Source organism: Hemiscyllium ocellatum, chromosome 23 (genome assembly GCF_020745735.1).
Source record: "Hemiscyllium ocellatum isolate sHemOce1 chromosome 23, sHemOce1.pat.X.cur, whole genome shotgun sequence".
NCBI lineage: Eukaryota > Metazoa > Chordata > Chondrichthyes > Orectolobiformes > Hemiscylliidae > Hemiscyllium > Hemiscyllium ocellatum.
The window spans coordinates 52,613,591-52,634,513 of record NC_083423.1 but is presented as its reverse complement, the minus strand read 5'-3'; the positions used below and the strand labels follow the sequence as shown (position 1 = coordinate 52,634,513).

At 44.3% G+C, this 20,923-nt stretch overlaps 1 protein-coding gene across 8 annotated transcripts in view; it reads left to right on the top strand.

The window, feature by feature from the left end:
• The window catches only part of sox5 (SRY-box transcription factor 5), a 383,477-nt gene that overhangs the window by 333,659 nt on the left and 28,895 nt on the right, over nucleotides 1–20,923 (top strand). For all 8 annotated transcript variants that reach the window (XM_060842999.1, XM_060843001.1, XM_060843000.1 and 5 more), the window contains one exon: nucleotides 19,470–19,584. In XM_060842999.1, coding sequence (XP_060698982.1) covers nucleotides 19,470–19,584 — 115 coding nt within the window. The remainder of the gene's footprint in view (nucleotides 1–19,469; nucleotides 19,585–20,923) is intronic.

The window sequence follows — 20,923 nt, the reverse complement described above, 5'->3', positions numbered from 1 at the left end:
TAAATGATAATGCAACTTTGCCTTATATAAAACTTACAGACAGAGACCCTTCTCACTCGCACCCTCAACTAACTACTCGGATATTCCAGAGACCACAATAATGCAGTAAACACCTGATATTTGAGAAATATAATTCTGCCTGGTTTAGAGAGGGCAGGTTCATAAGTTGCCAGTTCAAACAAAGTATTTCAACTGTCCACAGTGCACAGCAACTGGCTCGTTTTAAAATTCTTTCTTCATTGGGATTGGAACTAAGGAATGAAATGGCGTAACAGCAGGGGTTCATAGAATCGATCAGATCAAGGCAGCCCTGAAACCGTTGGGAGCTGAATTGCACTTCAGGGGTGGATACCAGGAATTGAGACATTTTCCAGGTCCCGAAATTCTTCTGGGTCTACCAGTTGACCCCTGATCCCACACAGTAATGCGAGGCCAGGTTAACCAATGCCTGTTGAACCAGAGGCTTTCCATTTTGAAGAGATCTGTATGTTGGAAGATATGAGTGAGGAGCAACACTTGAACCTGTTGTGTCATTTTGTAATGTCATGAAACTTAATCCCATAGTCCCACCTACTCCCTGATGACCTTTCAACCTCCAGGCTTACCAATAGTCTAGCCACCTCTGCCTTTGAAAAACTTTCGAAGACTCTGCTTCCACCAGTCTTTGAGGAAGAGCGCTCCAAAGACCCATGGGCATCTGTGAGAAAAATGTTCGCCTCATCTCTTTTAAATTGGTGACCATTAATTTTTAAGGAACGACCCAGAGTTCTTGATTTTCCCATGCGAGAAGCCATCTTCTCTCCACTACTCTGCCAAGAACCTTCAATATCTTATACATTTGAACCAGATCACCTATTATTCTTTATCCATGATTTATTTTTCCAGTCGATACAATCCATGTCTGTCCACCACTTCCCCATAACACAGCATGGTAAACCTCATAACATCCAGTGCATTTCCACCCTTCCCTCATTAAGCAGGGAGCTTACAGGGTACTTCATCACAAGATACCTTCTCGATAGCACTGTTTAAAGTGTAAATAGAAAGCAAAACTTCAACAGCCAGGCTAATACAGTGCTGAGGCAGTGGTAGTGGGGAGAAGGTGAAGGTAAGGGGAGAAGGCTCACTTTAGAGCAGTTGAACCTTCACCCAAGGCTGACAGAGAAAAGGGAGACTCCTGTAGATCACCAGATCACCATCCTGATCCCCTTGCTCTCCTGCAATTTTAATTCATTCAATGCTGGGTCTGGCATTTATTGCTTATCCTTAATTTCCTAGAGGGTAATTAACAGTCAACCACATTGCTCTGGGTCTGGAGTTACATGTGGGCCAGACCAGATAAGAACAGTAGTTTCCTTCCCTAAAGGGTTTTAATGAATCAGATGGGTTTTTCTTGACAGCTGACTCATGGTCATCATTAGATTCTTAATTCTAGATGTTTATTGAATTCAAATTCCACCATCTGCCATGGTAGGATTCTAACTCAGGTCTCTGGAACATCACCTGGGTTAACAATCCAGCGATAATACCCCTAGGCTGTTGCCTGCCTCTTAAACTGCCCTCACAGTCACTCAGGTAACTGGATTTTGTAATAACTCTGTTTACCAAATGTTTTAGTCAGAGTTATTGTCTGCTCGTCTTGGGCAGCTTTTCTGGCATTAAATGCATCTCGGGAAGAACGGCCACCATAGGGTCAGGTGACCACCAGGTTCCGGTATTTTCAAGACGTCAATTCCCAATCCTGGCAAGACCTGAATATATCTCATCTCCTGACACCAGCGCACCGTGCTGAAGTATCAACCATAAATGAGTGCTGTCATCTTTGAGTCAAATGCTCATTGGTTCATGTCCCACATCAAACAGTTGAGCACCTATGAGGATATCGCTGTGCAGCGCTGAAGGTGTGTTGCAGGGTTGGGTGGCGCTGCCTGTTGGATAAGATATGCAAACAACATCCTGACAGCTCTCCCAGGTAGATCGGAACTTTCAGACAAAGAGAAGTCTCCTCGTTCTGACATTTACAAGATGAAAAGCTCCAAGCTCTTACATCCAATGTCGAAGTTCTGTGCTACCAAGCATTTATAGAAGAGCAGCAATGTTCTCCTGACCAATATGTATTCCTGAAGGACCTCTGGCAAAAATAGGTTTTTATTTGTTGGTCTGTGTTATCTGAAAATGAGCAGCTACATTTTTTGACCAGGCAACAGTGGCGATTACAATTCAAAAGTACTTCATTGTCGGTGAACTGTTTTGAGACCTTTTTGAGTCATTGAGTCAAGTAGAATGGAAAAAACCCTTCAGTCCAACCAGTCTGTGCTGATGATGGGCGGCACAGTGGTTAGCACTGCTGCCTCACAGTGCCAGAGACCCGGGTTCAATTCCCACCTCAGGCTGTGTGGAGTTTGCACGTTCTCCCTGTGTCTGCGTGGGTTTCCTCCGGGTGCTCTGGTTTCCTCCCACAGTCCGAAGATGTGCGGGTCAGGTGAATTGGCCACGCTAAATTGTCCGTAGTGTTAGGTAAGGGGTAAATGTAGGGGTATGGGTGGGTTGCGCTTCGGCGGGTCGGTGTGGACTTGTTGGGCCGAAGGGCCTGTTTCCACACTGTAAGTAATCTAATCTAATAATCCCAAATTAAACTAGTCCCACCTCCCTGCGCTTGGCCTATACGCCTTCAAACATTTCTCATTCATGCACTATTCCAAATGTCTTAAACATTGTAATTGTACCTACATCCACCACTTCCTCTGGAAGTTCATTCCACACATGAACTGCTCTCTGTGTAAAAAGAACATTGCCCCTCATGTCTTATTTAAGTCTTTCTCCTCTCACCTTAAAAATATGGCCCCTAGTCTTGAAATCCTCCACCCTAGGGAAAGCCACCTACCATTCACCTTATCCAAGCCCCTCATGATTTTCTAAACCTCTATGTAAGGCTCAACCTCCAACGCTGAAATGAAATAAGTCCTAACCTATCCAGTCTCTCCTTATAACTCAAACCCTCTATTCCTGGCAACACCCTGATAAATGTTTTCTGAACCCACTCCAATTTAATAATATCCTTCCTCAAGCAGGGAGACCAGGACTAGACAGAGTACAGTGAAAGACGTGAGATGGAATTCCAAGTCTTCCTTTCTGAAAGACTTGCATGAAACATTGAAAAGAAGGCCGGTTTGTTGTGCTGGAATTTCTTAGCTATGCGATAGGAATTGTCTCCCCCACCCCACTCTTGTTTGCATCTGGCCTTTTCTTTTGAGTTCATCTTACTATTTAGCTGCCATTTTAGTCTGAACTGTCTAATATTTACAGAATTCATGTCAGCCCTGGGAAATCCCAAATCAAATCCCCATTCCGAAAATAAAAGAAGCTTTTGGAAGCACTCTATGAATAATCAGGAGCAGTCCAGTAGGACTATTGTGATTCTTGATTCACTGTTTTTCTGACCTATGTGTCTGCCGAGCAGATTGTAATTAAAAGCGCTCTCAAACATTCCCTTAGTGACTCGGGGTTAATTTAAGTCAGTGTCTATCTACGCACAATAAAAGTAAATCTGACTGTACATGATACTAACAAACTCAACATGACTTCCTCAGAGGATTTGGTCTGAATGGCAGCCAAGTTCTGTTACATCTTTTCAGATGAAGTTGCTTCAGGCAGTATGATGGTCCATTAGAGACAGGAGCCTCAGAAATCGAAGAGACACAATCCCGGTCTCATCTGGTAAGGCCCTTCTGCAATGTTCCCTGTGAAGTTGGCATCTCTCCAACAAAGTGGGGGCTGGAATTTTGGGGCCCAGTGTTTAGCAATCATCTTTACACCCGACTCCCCCAACCCATTGCCAAAAATCCAAGATGTCTGCACAGCAGAGCTCCTGTGCCACAGCTCATCCACTCCGATCACTTTTATTTATCTTTTTTCTTCCTTTTTTTTCATTTTTTTTAACTTACTAACCTTGTCCTGAGCTTGGACGGCAATGGCGGCAATGAGAGCAGGCTCAGGGCATGCACCTTGAACAGTTTCGAGCCAGGCCTAGGACGCAGGTCTTGAATAGGCCTGCCATGGACCTCAAGCCAGGCCCAGAGTATAGACCTCAAGCTAGACCTTGAGTGAATCCCCTACTTACTTTTCTGGAGCAGGAGTAGGACCTGGAATTGGTGGTTGCTACATCGGCAGAGGAGGTGAGTTAGGCCCAGTTGCAAAAGGTGGCACTTGAGGGTTGGCAACTTCAATATTTGTTGGGTCCGACACTGGCAGTAATAAATTGATGGTGGAAAGGTGTCATAACGACATTGATGAGGTAGGCCCAGAGGCAAGAAAGGCAACTCTGATATTGGTGGGATGGGTGCAGGCAGCAGTGAAATGATGGCAGAGGAAAATCAGTCCAGCAGCAAAGATAGAGTCTGAAGATCGGCGACTTCGATGTTGGTTGGGTCCAATGTAAAAGGCGGTGAAGGGATGGTAGCATAGGCGTTGTTGACAGTGATGAACTGGCACAGGACTGATGGGCTTTCTTCAAGCTCGCTATCTCTTTTTCCCTTATTGTGAAATTAGTCAAAATGGCGCCCTGTTGTGGTGACATATGAAAGCTTTTCAGTGTATTTTGATGTAATCTTATTGTAAAATACATGTGGCAATAAAATCAAGAATCCAAAAATCAAAATCAGTTTTCTAATTGTAAGTAAGGGTGGCACGGTGGCTCAGTGGTTAGCACTGCTGCCTCACAGCACCAGGGACCCAGGTTCAATTCCAGCCTCGGGTGACTGTGTGGAATTTGCGCATTCTCCCCATGTCTGTGTGGATTTCCTCCGGGTACTCCGGTTTCCTCCCACAATCCAAAGGTGTGCAGTTTGGATGAATTGACCATGCTAAGTTGCTCATAGTGTTTTGGTATGTATAGGTTAGCTGCATTAGTCAGGGGTAAATGTATAGTAATAGGGGAATGGGACTGGGTGGAATACTCTTCAGAGGTCGGTGTGGACCTTTTGGGCTGAAGGGCCTGTTTCCACACTGTAGGGAATCTATGAATCTAAAAGTTTAGTCAAGAAGGTTGCTTCATTCAGGACATTTGCTTGTTCAGGACCTCCCCCACCCCCCCCACCACCACCAACACCATCCAGGTTATCTTTTAGTAGCGACACTGTCATCCACTTGGAGTGCCTTGTTGAATGAGCCAAGAAACTGGGAGTTCCTGGTGTGGATGATCCCACTATCACTCTGCCTGAATCTGTCACAGCCCTCATGATGATAACTTGCCTCCTGCTGTGGAACCTGGGGAAAACAGAACCTGCATTTACATCACACATTGCACAGAGCAGAATTCCACCCACTGGACAGTCAAGAGGGAAGATTGTGCTGGCTGGGGGAGATGATGGGTTGTAACATTGAAATCACTCATTGGGTGACCAAATTATCAAACAAATCCCCAGTGTGGGATGGAAACTTTGTGTTTCTATTTCTACAAGGCAACACCTTGCAGCCAAAGAAATACTTTTGAAATCACAGCATTATTATAGTGTAGAAAGAGGCCATTCAGCCCATCGTGTTCGCACTAGCTTTCTGAGTACTTTGGCTTAGTGTCAGTCTCCTGTCTTTTTTCTATAGCCTTGCACATTTTTGCCACTTAAATCCTCGCCCTGAATGTTTGGCTTGCTCCTCCCTCCACCACACTTCCCAAGCCCTAACTACCGCTGAGTGAAACAAAATTATTCTCATCTCGCAATTATTCTTTTGCAAATCACTTCCAAGCTGCGCTCCCTAGTTCTTCACCCTTTCACAGGTGGGAACAGTTTATGAACTCTGTCCAGAGCCCTCAGCACTTTGGAAACCTCTCACAAATCTCTCCCCAGCCTTCTCGTCAACAAACAAAAGCTGTCTCAGTTTCGCAGATCTAGCCTCTGAACTGAAGTTCCTCATCCCTGGGACCATTCTTGTCATCTCTTCATAGCACTCAGAACTGTGTGTTGTACTCCAGCTGAGGTCTAGTTAGTGGCTCAGTGCTTAGCACTGTTGTCTCACAGCGCTAGAGATCCAGGTTCAATTCTAACCTTGGGCAACTGTCTATGTGGAATTTGCACATTCTCCCTGTGTCTGTTTGGATTTGTCTGGATGCTCGAGTTTCCTCCCACAGCCCAAAAATGTGCAATTTGGTTGGATTGGCCATGCTAAATTGCCCAGAATATCTGGGGATGTGCAGGTTGAGTTGATTAACTATGAGGAATGCCCCATATTATGGTCAGGGTGGATGCTCTTTGGAGGGTCTGTGTGGACGTGATGGGCCAAATAGCCTGCTTCCACACTGTAGAGTTTCTGTGAATCTGTACTTCCATCATAACTCCTTGCTCTTGTGGTCTGTCCCTTATTAATGAAGCCTAAGATATTGTATGTTTTATTAAGAGCTCTGTCTACCTGTCATAGAGTCATACAGCGTGGAAGCAGACTGTTTGGTCAAAATAGTCCATGTTGACTATGTTCCCAAACTAAACTCGTGGCAATTGCCTGTGCTTAGCCCATATTTGTCGCAACCTTTCCTATTCATGTACTTATCCAAATGTTGTAACTGTACCTGCATCCACACTTCCTCTGGCTTAACGATTCCTGCACATAAACATTCAAGTTGCTTTGCTCCTGCACACCCGTTAGAACAATACTCTTTATTTTACACTCTGGCTCCACGTTCTTTGTGCCAAAGTGTATCCACACACTGCTCTGCCTTGCCAAAGGAAACAGTCATGTTTCCACATCATAAAATCCCACCTTTTGATTATTTCCATTTAAAGGTTTTCATTAACAAGATGACCATGTCAGCATTCATGCCTGGTTTAGCTCGTGCCACCTCTCAAAAGGTTGACGTTATACAGATGTCACAGCTAAGCCAGATGTAGCCAACAATTTGAGGACAGACAGCGACGAGCAGCTAAAATGTACATTTAGCCATTCACCAGGACGCCAGGGTGAATCCCATGCTATTTTTCAATCTATTGCCATGGGACCGTAATAGTGCAAGTGGGTAGGCAGTCAATGTACAATCTGATTCAAACAATGGCACCTCCTCTCCGACAGTGTACTGTGCTGGAAAGCCAATTGAAGCACCCTACATCCCGCTAATGATAAGAGACCAAAAAAAACCTGCAAATGCTGGAATCCAAAGTAGACAGGCTGGAGGCTGGAAGAACACAGGCAGCATCAGGAGGGACAGGCAGGAGGCTGGAGGAACACAGCAAGCCAGGCAGCATCAGGAGGGACAGGCAGGAGGCTGGAGGAACACAGCAAGACAGGCAGCATCAGGAGGGACAGGCAGGAGGCTGGGAGAACACAGCAAGCCAGGCAGCATCAGGAGGGACAGGCAGGAGGCTGGAGGAACACAGCAAGACAGGCAGCATCAGGAGGGACAGGCAGGAGACTGGAGGAACACAGCAAGGCAGGCAGCATCAGGAGGGACAGGCAGGAGGGTGGAAGAACACAGCAAGGCAGGCAGCATCAGGAGGGACAGGCAGGAGGCTGGGAGAACACAGCAAGCCAGGCAGCATCAGGAGGGACAGGCAGGAGGCTGGGGGAACACAGCAAGCCAGGCAGCATCAGGAGGGACAGGCAGGAGACTGGAGGAACACAGCAAGGCAGGCAGCATCAGGAGGGACAGGCAGGAGACTGGAAGAACACAGCAAGGCAGGCAGCATCAGGAGGGACAGGCAGGAGGGTGGAAGAACACAGCAAGGCAGGCAGCATCAGGAGGGACAGGCAGGAGGCTGGAGGAACACAGCAAGCCAGGCAGCATCAGGAGGGACAGGCAGGAGGCTGGAAGAACACAGGCAGTATCAGGAGGTGGAAAAGTCAATGTTTCTAGTATAACCCCTGAAGAAGGGTTACATCTGAAATGTCGACGTTTCCACGTCCTGATGCTGCCTGGCTTGCTGTGTTCTCCCAGCCTCCTGCCTGTCCCTCCTGATGCTGCCTGCCTTGCTGTGTTCTCCCAGCCTCCTGCCTGTCCCTCCTGATGCTGCCTGTCTTGCTGTGTTCCTCCAGCCTCCTGCCTGTCCCTCCTGATGCTGCCTGGCTTGCTGTGTTCTCCCAGCCTCCTGCCTGTCCCTCCTGATGCTGCCTGTCTTGCTGTGTTCCTCCAGCCTCCTGCCTGTCCCTCCTGATGCTGCCTGCCTTGCTGTGTTCTTCCAGCCTCCTGCCTGTCTACCTCTAATGTTAAATCCAGGTATTAATGGACTGAGATAGGGTTTTCTTAATGCAAGGCTGACTGCTGCACTGGTGGTAAGGGACCAGATCTCACGGGGGAGGTGGGGAAGGTCAAAAGAGCATGCGGATTGCTAATGTCTGTCACCAACAACTTCCTCTCCAGCTGATTCTTGCAGTAATAGGCTTCATCCCCAAAAGACACTTTCGCAAAATAGCCTCAGTAATTCTTCAAAGACAGTCTACTATCGAAAACTGTTTCTTTTAATTTTTTGGTATTATCAGAAAGTCTGTAACTAGTGAAGATGAAAGTAGCAGCCTGTCTTTTCATATGGTCTGTCAACAGTTGGGTACGGAAATCCTAACAATGATAAAACACTGCCAGTGGATTGGAAGTCTGTTATTATGACATCCTGATTGCCATCTTGTTAGTTTGTTTCTTAAAATGATCCATTCACATAAACTAAGTTAAATTGCAGGCTTGACATTGACCTGAAATTAGCAAATCGTTCGGAATGGCCGCTCCTGCTTTGATCAAAATACTTAATTATAGAAGAATTGACTCACTTAACTCAGCAAACATTGGACTTTTGTTTCAATAAATACACTTTGCATGGCATGCAGGTAAAGGTCCTGTTATGAGACTTGCCAGACTTTCCTGTTACTGATGTCCAGAAGATATGAAACATATTTAAATCATGGTGCTTTATTCCATTGACGAAATGGCATGCCCAATTCCTAAGGGTATATTGTCCATTTGTTCTTGCATTGGAAGCATTGCTGGCAAGGCTGATATGTGTTATTCCATCCCTTGAGAAGGTGATGGTTGTAAAGAGTTAATACTCAAATATGTTGGTACATCACTGTGAGAATTCTGGCATTCAGCTCTGGAGTGTTGTGATGCTGTCTACATCCTTGTGTTCCGCTTAGGAGTGTAAAAAGCTAGATCAGATTAAAAGGTGATCTTGACAACAGCCAGGATCCACATTCTCTTGAGGCATTGCCAAGGACTGAGAAACTTCTAATTCACGCCATGTTGAATACAAAATGTAGGGGCATTCTTTCAGGAAGTGTTGTTGCATGTGGGGTGGAGGTGCTGTTATGTAGAGAGGTCTTTGAACAATGAGGGAACTACAATCAGATTGGGACATGCCTTGGATATTGCTGGGCACCTGCTGCCCTCGATTTTCTAGATGGCGAACTTTGCCAGTTTCGAAGATGCTGCCAAAGATGCCTTGGCAATATGCTGCAGTGTTCCCTGTAGATATTGAAGCCACCGTGTGTCGATAATGGAGGGACTTGATGTTCAGGACATGACCCTGTGATCCCATGTGGTTCCTGATTAATCATTATCAAAGTCAAAATCTATAACGGTGAAGAAACATGGGCAGCAGATGCTTGGCAGGAATATTAGCAACATTGTCTGGTGATCAGTGGGAGACTGTGAATTAGCAGGATATATATTCTGGGGGAAGGAGCCAGTTGGAGTTGGTAGCAAATATGACAGGTCATTCAGCCACACTGCACTCAACTTTGCTCAGAAGTATGAAGTTCTCAATCTGTATCGTGAGCTAGTTAATGGAGCAATCTCCCTTTTGATAAACACTTGACTTAGGATTGTCAGTCTGCAGGGGGAGAGCTAATTAAAATCACCACCCTAAAATTTCCATTAAATACAATGGAGCAAATAGCTGAGATGGTCACTTTATTCTTTCTGAAGATGAGTCATACAGGACTCGAAACATTAACTCTGTTTCTCTCTCCGTCAACGCTGCCAGATCTACTGAATTTTTCCAACACTTTATTTTGAGTCACCGTATTAACTGGCAAAGAATGCCAATTTCGTATGAAATGCAGATGTAAAATCTTTCAAAAAATATTCAACTGGTCACTTTTTAAAAAACTTATACATTGCCATTTGATTAATTTTAACACACAGTCTTTCAACATTGTTCAGTAGTTTTGGACCTGAATATTTTTTGTCGAGGTTTACATTGAGAACATTTCAAAATGTTAAAGCCAAACACTCCTAACCTTTTCACAGCCATTCAGTGACTGAATGAATGATTGCTTTCGCTGTGTAACAATACACAAGCTCATCTTAGACAACCTGAAAGTTAGCCTGAAGTGAGTGCAACTCTTATTTTAATAAGAAAGTAAGTACCCTGAATCCATTTCATGATTCCTTTCTCAATCTCTGCAGAATGCAGCAGGTCTCAGGTCTGACTCTTTTCAGTCTTAGCTGATTTATACAGACTGGAAGCAGATTCTTGCAGCAAGTTTACATGAGGAAAGTGGATCTCTACTAAAAGTAGCATATTGAGAGTTCAGGACCAGTGTGTTTCTCTAACAGTGAAGGGAAAGTGTAGCAAGTCCATCTGGACTTGAAACTTCAGCTTGCTGTCTCTCCATGGATGCTGCCTGACCTGCTGTGATTTCCAGCACTTTTAGTATTCAGAAGGAAATGCATGTCAGATACAGAGCATTGAAAAACAGGGGTGGTCCTTCTGACAGTGTAATGGGGTGCATAAAAGAAAACTTAGGAGGGCAAAGAGATACCATGAAGTATGTTTGGCAGATAGGATTAAGGAAAACCACACAGGATTTTATAAGTATACTAAGAGCAACAGGATTATCAAGGAACGAAGAGGGCAATCTATCCGTGGGATCAGAGGATGTGGTTGAGGTTTTAAATGAATATTTTTATCTGTATTTACAAAGGAGAAAGGCATTACATTTCATTTGGGATGGTGAGGTTCCAGAGCATGTTAAAGATATTCAGGAGGAAGTATTAGCTGTTTGAGCAGAGATAAAGTGTAATAATCTCCAGGGTCTGAGGAGATGTATCCCAGGATACCTTGGGAGAAAAGGATTTCTGGGGCCCTGGCAGAAATATGTAATACCGTGCTAGCCACAAGGGAAGTGCCAGATGATTGGGAGATTGCTAATATGGAGCAGCAGGATAGGCCAGGTAATTGGAGCAGGAAAATCGACGTTTTGGGCAAAAGCCCTTCATCAGGAATAGAAGCAGAGTGCCTGAAGGGTGGAGAGATAAATGAGTGCCCCCACCCTCTTCTCATTTATCTCTCCACCCTTCAGGCACTCTGCCTCTATTCCTGATGAAGGGCTTTTGCCCGAAACGTCAAATTTCCTGCTCCTCGGATGCTGCCTGAACTGCTGTGCTTTTCCAGCACCACTCTTATCCAGAATGTGGTTTCCAGCATCTGCAGTCATTGTTTTTACCTAGGCCAGGTAATTACAGACCAGTTAGCCCGACGTCAGTCATAGGGAAATTATTCAACAAAAATTCTGAGGGACAGGATAAATTAACATTTGAAAAGACAGGGATTAATCAGGGATAGTCAGTGTGGATTTGTTTAAAGGAGATTCTGGCTGACCAGTTTAATAATGTTTTTTGAAAGGCAACTAAATATATTGACGAGGGTAGTGCAGTTGGCATGGTTTACGTGGACTCCAGTAAGATCTTTGACAAAGTCCCACATGAAAGGTTAGTCCAAACACTGATGGGATTCAAGCCAATTTGGCAAACTAGATCCAAAATTGACCTCCAAATAGGAGGCAAAAACTCAAAGGAGAGTTGTCTTTGTGTTTGGAAGCCTGTGACCAGGAGAGTAATAAATGGATCAGAGCCGGGATCCTTACTGTCTGTTATGAACATTAAAGATTTGGATGTGAATGTAGAAGGTATGATTAATAAGTTTGAAAACGACATGAAAATTGGTGGTGTTGACTGTGAGGAGGATGGTCTCAGATTACGGACTAATGCTGATCAGCTGGTAAATTGGGCAGATGGAATTTAAACCATATACGTGAAAGGTGATGCATTTTGGAAGGTCTAATAAAGTAAGTCTACGGTAGGTCACTAGGGAATACTGAGGAAGAAAGGGACCTTGGTGTACAAGTCCATAGATCTCTGAAGGTGTCAGCACAGGTAGACAGGATGGTGAAGGAGGCGCACGTGATGCTTGCCTTCATTATCCAGGGCATAGAATATAGGAGTGAAGAAGTCTTTTATAAAACTTTGGTTGGAATACTGTGTGCAGTACTGGTCGCCACACTATTGGAAGAGCATGATTACAACGGAGAGGGTGCAGAGGAGATGCACCAGGATGTTGCCTGTGGTAGAAAGTCTTAGTTATGAGGAGAGACTGGAAAGGCTGCATTTCCTTTCCTTGGAGCAGAGGAAGCTAAGGGTGAATCTGATTGAGGTATACAGAAGTATGGGAGGTGAAGCCAAGACAGATCGTAAGTACTTCTTCTCTATGACAGACGTATCTAAGACCAGAGGGCATAGGTTTGAGTTGAGCAAATTGAAATCCCTGGAAACTCTTGAGGATTTCTCATAAAAATAAAATCAAGAAATTATCAATAAATTGAGTGAGTGTATTTACTACATTAGCACTAGCAATGTCTGCTGAACTGTTAGCAGTGAGCAACAGATATTAGAGTACCAGAGGTTAGAGAATATTTCTCATTAACCTGTTCCGAAATATTATATCACAGTTCTGGAGCAGGTGTGATTTGAACCCAGCGCTTCAGACTCGAAGGTAGGGACACCATTGCTGCACGACAGGAGTCCTAGAGTAGAAGACATAGGCAGAGAGAGTGCTGCACTGTCAAAGGTGCAGAGTTTTAGATGAGATTATTAAGTGTTGCTGAGTGGCAAGTGACAGCCACTGTTGTATTTGAAAAGTAATTAATTGGTTGTAAAGTACTTTCAATTGTCCCAAAGTTGTGATGAAATGGCAAATAAATTTGCAAGTTCTTTTGCTTCATTTGTCACCTGTTAATAAATCAGGCATTGAACTATCTTCTTCTCCAAATTATTGCATGTCCTTGTGTGTGTTTGACATTTATGCACCAATATCATGTAAACAGCCTCCATTCCTTCGACAATTTAGGGGTAAACTTTCTTTATTTTTTTGTTTTACGAACTATTGGCCTTATAAATATTTCAGACCAACCTGTCTTGGGTCTTAAATTATTAAGATGAGATTGAATTATTTACGCATCTATAAACTACTGTCATGTTCTTAAACCCCTCTTTGCAAAGGATTTCACAAAATGTCATTGTTTTCGACAAGAAAGGACTGAGTAGCTTTTTTCCTGGTGGGTTGAAGGAGAGTGAGACTCCTTAGATACCAAGCTGATTAATCTGAGCAGTAAGCTGCTACGTTCTGGAGTATCACAGCCTAATGCTGATAATGATCTATGTCTTTTAAAAAAAAATAACCTGACTTTATAAATAAAACACGATGAACTGCATATTAATGAAATGTTTATCATCCTCCCCACTCTGACAGCACTTGTCACTTCCCCTTACAATGTGCACAGATCATTTTGTATTGTCCATTAAAAAAGAAAACATTCATTTTTATCGCTCTTGTCTTTCCATTTATTTGCCTGCCATCTGCCAGGGTGGGATCATTAAAATCATGTTGAAAGCGTGTTATCTAAAAGCATGTGTGAGTTCCAATCCAGCGACAGGAATTTTCTTTCCCCAGGTATTAATGCTAATTTCCCCTCAGCCTCTGAACCTACAAACAATTAAAAGAAAGCAACTGTCAGAATCTGAATTTCAGCCATACAGTCTGTGCCTGTGTAATTGTTTCCTTAAATACCTAACAGTGAGGGAGAACAGTAACAGGATTAAATTGAAAGTGGCACTTGATGATTATTTGAGATCTTTCGCTCTTGTATTTATTCTCGCTCTGCTACATTCAGCCATTCTGACCAGTGACTGCAATATGACAAGACATGTTCAACTTTTATTTAAATCGAGCAGCTGACAGCCCATGGTTTGAATGGGGATAATCGATTTTTCACGTGCTGTAATGCCACCCTCAGTTGACTATGGGTCAAAGAGTCATACATCATGGAAAGAGACCCCTCAGTCCAACTCATCTGTGTCGACCATATTTTCCAAACTCCACTAGTCCCAATTGCCTGTGTTTGGCCTATGTCTCTACAAACCCTTCCTACCCACATACCTGATCAAAAATGTTCCATGTATGCACCACCCTCTGTGTGAAAAAGTTGCCCCTCGGTTCACGTTTAAATCTTTCCCCTCTCACCTTAAGTTTATGCCCTCTAGCTGTGGATGTCCTTACTTTAGGGAAAAGACTCAACTATTCGCTTTATCTATATCCCTCTTGATTTTATAAACCTTCATAAGATTATCCCTCAGCCTCTGACGCTCCAGGAAGGAAAGGTCTCAGCCTATCTAGTCTCACCTTGTAACTCCAACTCCCCCCAGTCCCAGCAACATTCTGGTAAATCTTCTGTGGGAGTAAAATTGGATTCAGCATAAAGCCAATGCTGCTCCTGATTCTGTCTATTTTCCAATGGGTAGGGTAAATTTAAATAACTCCCTGTGAATGTTTGAACTGCTACAAGTCTGGCCCTTCAAACAACCCAGGCTACATCTTCCCACCACTGACAACTTTGTTGTCAGCTCCTTGGGATATCAATCATAGAATCCCTACAGTGCAAAAAGAGACCATTCGGCCCATCAAGTCTGCACTGACCCTCAGAAGAGCATCCCTCCCAGACCAACCCTCCTATCCTATCCCTGTAACCCTGCATTTCCCATGGCTAACCTATCAAGCCTGCACACGATGGGGCAATTTAGTATGGCCAATCTACCCAGCCTGCACATCCCTGGACACTATGGACAATTTCGCATGACCAATCCACCTAGCCAGCGCATCTCTGAATGTGGGAAGAAACCAGAGCACCTGGAGGAAACCCATGCAGACATGGAGAGAATGTACAAACTCCACACAAACCGTCAGTCAATGGTGGAATCGAACCTGGGTCCCTGGTTCCTGGTGCTATGAGGCAGCAGTGCTAACCACTGAGCCACCCCTACAAAATCCAATCATCTCGTCCCAACCCCAGTGTGATTTGTGGGAGCTTGCAAATGACTGCCATGCTTTGTAACAGTGATCACACTTTGAAAGGACTGTACAGGCCTTTGGGATTATCCTGTCGACCTGAAAAATAGTTTCCTAAGTGCAAAACATTTTTTTTTGTTCACTCATTAAACTCTCCACCTCTCTCCTCTCTGTTCCTTTAAAATCCTTCTTGAATCCGAGCTCCAGTTGTCTGAATGTCTTCTTATGAAGCTAGAAGTCAAATTAAAATCCTGTAGAGCTCCTGGGAAGTGTCTTGGAATATTTTAAAGGTGCTATGCAGTACGTGTTGTTGCTTGGGTTTTGTTGGCAATCTGCAGGAATCTACAGAGGTTGACTTTCGCAAGGCTGGAATTTTAGTGCAATGCCTTACTCATTTTGAGCCTAAACCCTGAGATAGTGTTAGAGTTAGCAAAGACGAACTTGCAGTTATATAGCACCTTTCGCAAATTTACTCCCCGCCCCCCCCAAACCCATCTCCGGCTTCCAGTTGTTGTCATGGAAGTGTTATTGAGGAAAGAGGCATGAGGACAGATGATCAAAAACTTAGTCAATGACATAGGTTTACAGAAACATTTTCAAGGTAGAAAGGAAGGGTGGAGGTGTAGAGATAAATCCCAGCACTGAAAGCAGGGCTGAAAATGTTGAAGTGATTAAAATGGAGGATGCTCAAGAGGCCACCATTAGATGATTGCAGAGACCGGGGATAATTGTGGGGTGTACATATAAAATCTAATACTGTGCCATGATGGTGCCACCATGGGGCCGCATGTAAATGAAGAAGGGGCGGAGGTCAGTTCCTCAGTGAATGCCAGACATAAAACAGACGGAGAGCTAGGGAAGGTATGCAAACATTAATCTGTCCACATTTAAGAGAAGGAAGAAAGACATGCACTAAGTTTAGCACTATCCATGACCTTTGGGCATCTCCAAACACTTTACAATGTTTGCAGTTTGCAGGCTATGCATTCCATATCCTGACGACTCACTGTGTGAGAAAGGCGTTTTTCTCACATCACCCTTGCTTCAGTTACACGTCGTTTGAACTCTATGCTCTCTGATTTTTTGACAAGTGGGAATAGCTTGTCCCTATCTACTCTACCCAGCATGCCCATGATTTATAAACCTCTCCCAAATCTCCTCTCAGTCATCTCCCCTCCAAGGAGAACAGTCCCAAACTGTTCAAGGTTTGTGTGAAGATTTGTAGCTCGGGTGCTCGTTGTTGTGGTTCTGTTCGCCGAGCTGGAAGTTATTGTTGCAAACGTTTCGTCCCCTGGCTAGGCGACATCATCAGTGCTGTGGAGCCTCCTGCGAAGCGCTTCTTTGATGTTTCTTCCGGTATTTATAGTGGTCTGTCCTTGCCGCTTCCGGTTGTCAGTTTCAGCTCTCCGCTGTAGTGGTTGGTATATTGGGTCCAGGTCGATGTGTTGATACCTATACAAGGTATTCGCCAAAAACGGATACCCGCGCAACTTCATCAACAGATGCCTAAGAGAAAGACCACGGAACGAGGACATGCCACAACCCAAAGGACTAGCCACACTACCATACATCAGGAGCGTTTCTGAACTGACAGCCAGACTACTGCGTCCCTTAGGACTCATAACGGCACACAAACCAACAGCCACGCTCAGACAACAACTCACTAGAATGAAGGACCCGATACCCAACATGAGCAAAACTAATGTAGTGTACAAAATACCATGCAAGGACTGCACAAAGCACTATATAGGACAAACAGGAAGACAGCTAACAATCGGCATACATGAACATCAACTAGCCACAAAACGATGCGACCAGCTATCCCTAGTAGCCACACACACAGACAACAAGCAACATGAATTCGACTGGGACCAACACCACTATCATAGGGCAAGTCAGACAGAGAACAGCCAGGGAATTCCTAGAGGCATGGCATTCATCCACAAACTCCATCAACAAACACATCGACCTGGACCCAATATACCAACCACTACAGCGGACAGCTGAAACTGACAACTGGAAGTGGCAAGGACAGACCACTATAAATACCAGAAGAAACATCAAAGAAGCGCTTCGCAGGAGGCTCCAAAGCACTGATGATGTCGCCTAGCCAGGGGACAAAACGTTTGCAACAAAAACTTCCAGCTCGGCGAACAGAACCACAACAACAGTCCCAAACTCTTCAAATCATCCTCATAGTTAAAAGTTTCTCATCCGTGGAACCATTCTTGTAAATCGCACCTGCACTCACTCCAGTGCTTTCAAATGTGTCACCCACACATGCAGAAAATACTCCAGTGGAGAGCTAGTCAGAAGTCACATGACACCAGGTTTTAGACCAACAGATTTATTCCGACAGGTGAAGATCTAACAGGTGCCTCAGACTAGTTCAACATCACCTCCTTGCTCTTGAACTCAGTACCATGATCAATAAAGCAGAGAACCCTCTCTGCTTTGCTCACTGCTCTCTCCAACTGACCTGCCACTTTCAATGATCTAGCTCATATACACACTCTGATACTCAGCTCCCTCTGCTCCTGAAGCCCTTTAGAATTGTATTCCCTATTTTATATTGTCTTTTAATCTTCTCCTGACAAATGTGCATCACCTCACACTTCTCTGCATTGGAACCCATCTGTCACCGATCCAGCCACTCTACCAACTTACCAATGTCCTTTCAAACTGTCCTCCTCATGATTTACAGTTCTTCCAAGTTTAATGTCGTCAGCAACAGTTAATTTGCACACCATAGCAAATTTACATACAGCAAATCCCACCAACAGCGATGTGATAATGATCACGAAATCTGTTTATATATTAATGAGCAACAATATCTCCTCTGCCATTCCTCAGAATAGTGCCATGAGATATTTTACATTCACCCAATCAGGCGCATAGGTCCTTGCTTGACTGAAATAAGGCACCTCTTGACAGTGCTCTTGTCCACTAACCTGTCTGTCATGGCTTTTGAGCTAAGTCTTAGATTTGGACTTAATCCCAGAAATTCAGAGGCTAGAGTGCTACTAACTGAGTCACGGTTGACTAGATAAATCTGGATGGAGCCAGGCCAATGCAGTCCCACCAAAAGCCATGGTGGGGAGATTTAGAGGAAGGTTGCGCCAGTGGAAGAATGGAAACAGTCAGGACACCAAAGGTGAACATCTATGAGGTTCTCCGTCATTGTTGTTGGAGGTGAGGGTGGAGGATGCAGGGGAGGGATACTTTAGATAACAACTCGCAGGAAAGAAGCAAAACCCAGCTGGACGATCTGTACTTTCCAGAATGACCCTGAAATAGGCAGCAGTTCGCTGAGACAAGAGCAGAATCAGCTCGTGCTTTACGTATTACCTGGCTTATCCATTCAAGTGCATGTCCCTTGGAATTAAGCGAGTGGATTTTATGAGGGCAAAATCGCCAGGATGAGAGTGAGTCGTGGCTTATAATCGGCTGTGTAAGGAGAGAGACCTTGGCCAAGATTCCCTGAACAGTTTTGGACAATCATCAGAAGAGCTCCACTTTGCATTTTATAATTGGTCATCAAGTTTAATACTGCGGGACAGTTCTCCAAGAACTCTCAGAGGCAACACTGCCCTCTTCATTTCTGTGAGTTTGCTTCGAATTTAGTGCTGAAAAGCAAGAATTGAAATAAGACATTTCATTGAAAAACCTGTTATACGACATAGGCAGGCACAGGAAACGCATTGCTTACAAGTTTGCAAAACTGGTGCAAGAAAACTCGTGCAGTTTGCCTGAATAGGCAGTAGTTGGAAAAATACACCGAATCAAATTAAACTGAATATTCAAAGTTTCCATAAAGTGCTTTTCCATAATTTCCAAAGTATTGTGTAATGGTATTTTTGGACTTTTTAACATCTAGTTTGTGAATTGGCTTCAGGTAGAATGGGATCACAAAAGCTGCTGGACAGGTTTTAGAATGTGGTAAAAACAATGACTGCAGATGCTGGAAACCAGATTCTGGATGTACCAGGACCTTTCAGAAAGCAGTATGGTGTCCTGATGTGGCTTTGTTTGATTGTGGTTCTGATCCCATATAAAATGGTTGACTCCTAATTCTCTCTCGTGGCCCTGAGTTAGCAGGGCAACATGGACTTCACAGTAAGTGCAGCCTTAACGTTGGCAGCCTTAACGTTGCTCCCTACACCCTAGAGAAACAAAAAACCTAATCAATTTAATATTAGTATATAGAGACAAAATGCAACATTATTATTCAAGATGACTCTTCCTGAACAATGCAGCTGAAAGGAAATTTGGCAATAATCGAGCAAGTTGTTTTGAGACTCAGTATGTAGCAGAATGCTGCTGTCTCTTTGATTCAGGCACTCAGTTTGTTTATAAGTGGACCCTTCTCATTTACAGGTACATGAGAAAACATCATTGGAAAATCTCACCCAGCATCTGACTGAGAAGCGACCGGAAGATGGAAAGTTTGGACACGCAATGGTAGATTTTAATGTGGGCGGAGAGGCAGATGGTTAGTACCCTTTGTTCTGAATTATGGCTTCATTCAAATTAAGGGCTTTTCCACGTCAAATTTCATCGAATGGTTGTTTTGCATGTTCTTGTGCTCACATGTTTTGGTCATCAACGTCATAGTTTTCAGATAAATTCTTGTGTGATTTCTCCTGTTAGACTTAATGGCAAAAGTGCTACTTAAAAGGAAGTTCTAACCTTCATTGTATATTAACATACCTGAGTGCCATCGCAGAATAGAAAACAAGTAAATGAAATGCAGTGTATAATCCAGCACGATATGAAAGCCGTAAGAGCAACTTTATGCTAAAGTACTGATTTACAAGCTAGCAGACTTAACCAGGTATATGCAAGTACAGAAGACATAGAAAAATGAATACTGCATTCTTTATTAAACAAGAAACAAATGCTACATATGTATTGAGGTTTTTCAGGATTCAGTTAGCAATCTAGTCAATGCCAGAATAAAGATTGTGTTACATGAGATAGAGTACAACAAGGTGGAAGGTACTTTTGCCCTTAAGATGTGATAGCCCCATCATAGGAAAATTGTGGGAGATATGCTGCTTTTTGCCATGGACCAATTCATCAGGACACAGTTTTTTTTAGCCAAAGGTCGATAACACATAGGAATTTCATCTGAGAGAACAGGCTAGCAAAGCTTAGACCTAACAAGTAAAAAATGAGGTCTGCAGATGCTGGAGATCACAGCTGCAAATGTGTTGCTGGTCAAAGCACAGCAGGTTAGGCAGCATCTCAGGAATAGAGAATTCGACGTTTCGAGCATAAGCCCTTCATCAGGAATAAGAGAGAGAGAGCCAAGCAGGCTGAGATAAAAGGTAGGGAGGAGGGACTAGGGGGAGGGGCGATGGAGGTGGGATAGGTGGAAGGAGGTCAAGGTGAGGGTGATAGGCCGGAGTGGGGTGGGGGCGGAGAGGTCAGGAAGAGGATTGTAGGTTAGGAGGGCGGTGCTGAGTTGAGGGAACCGACTGAGACAAGGTGGGGGGAGGGGAAATGAGGAAGCTGGAGAAATCTGAATTCATACCTTGTGGTTGGAGGGTTCCCAGGCGGAAGATGAGGCGCTCCTCCTCCAGCCGTCGTGTAGTTGTGTTCTGCCGGTGGAGGAGTCCAAGGACCTGCATGTCCTCGGTGGAGTGGGAGGGGGAGTTAAAGTGTTGAGCCACGGGGTGATTGGGTTGGTTGGTTCGGGCGGCCCAGAGGTGTTCTCTGAAGCGTTCCGCAAGTAAGCGGCCTGTCTCACCAATATAGAGGAGGTCACATCGGGTGCAGCGGATGCAATAGATGATGTGTGTGGAGGTACAGGTGAACTTGTGGCGGAT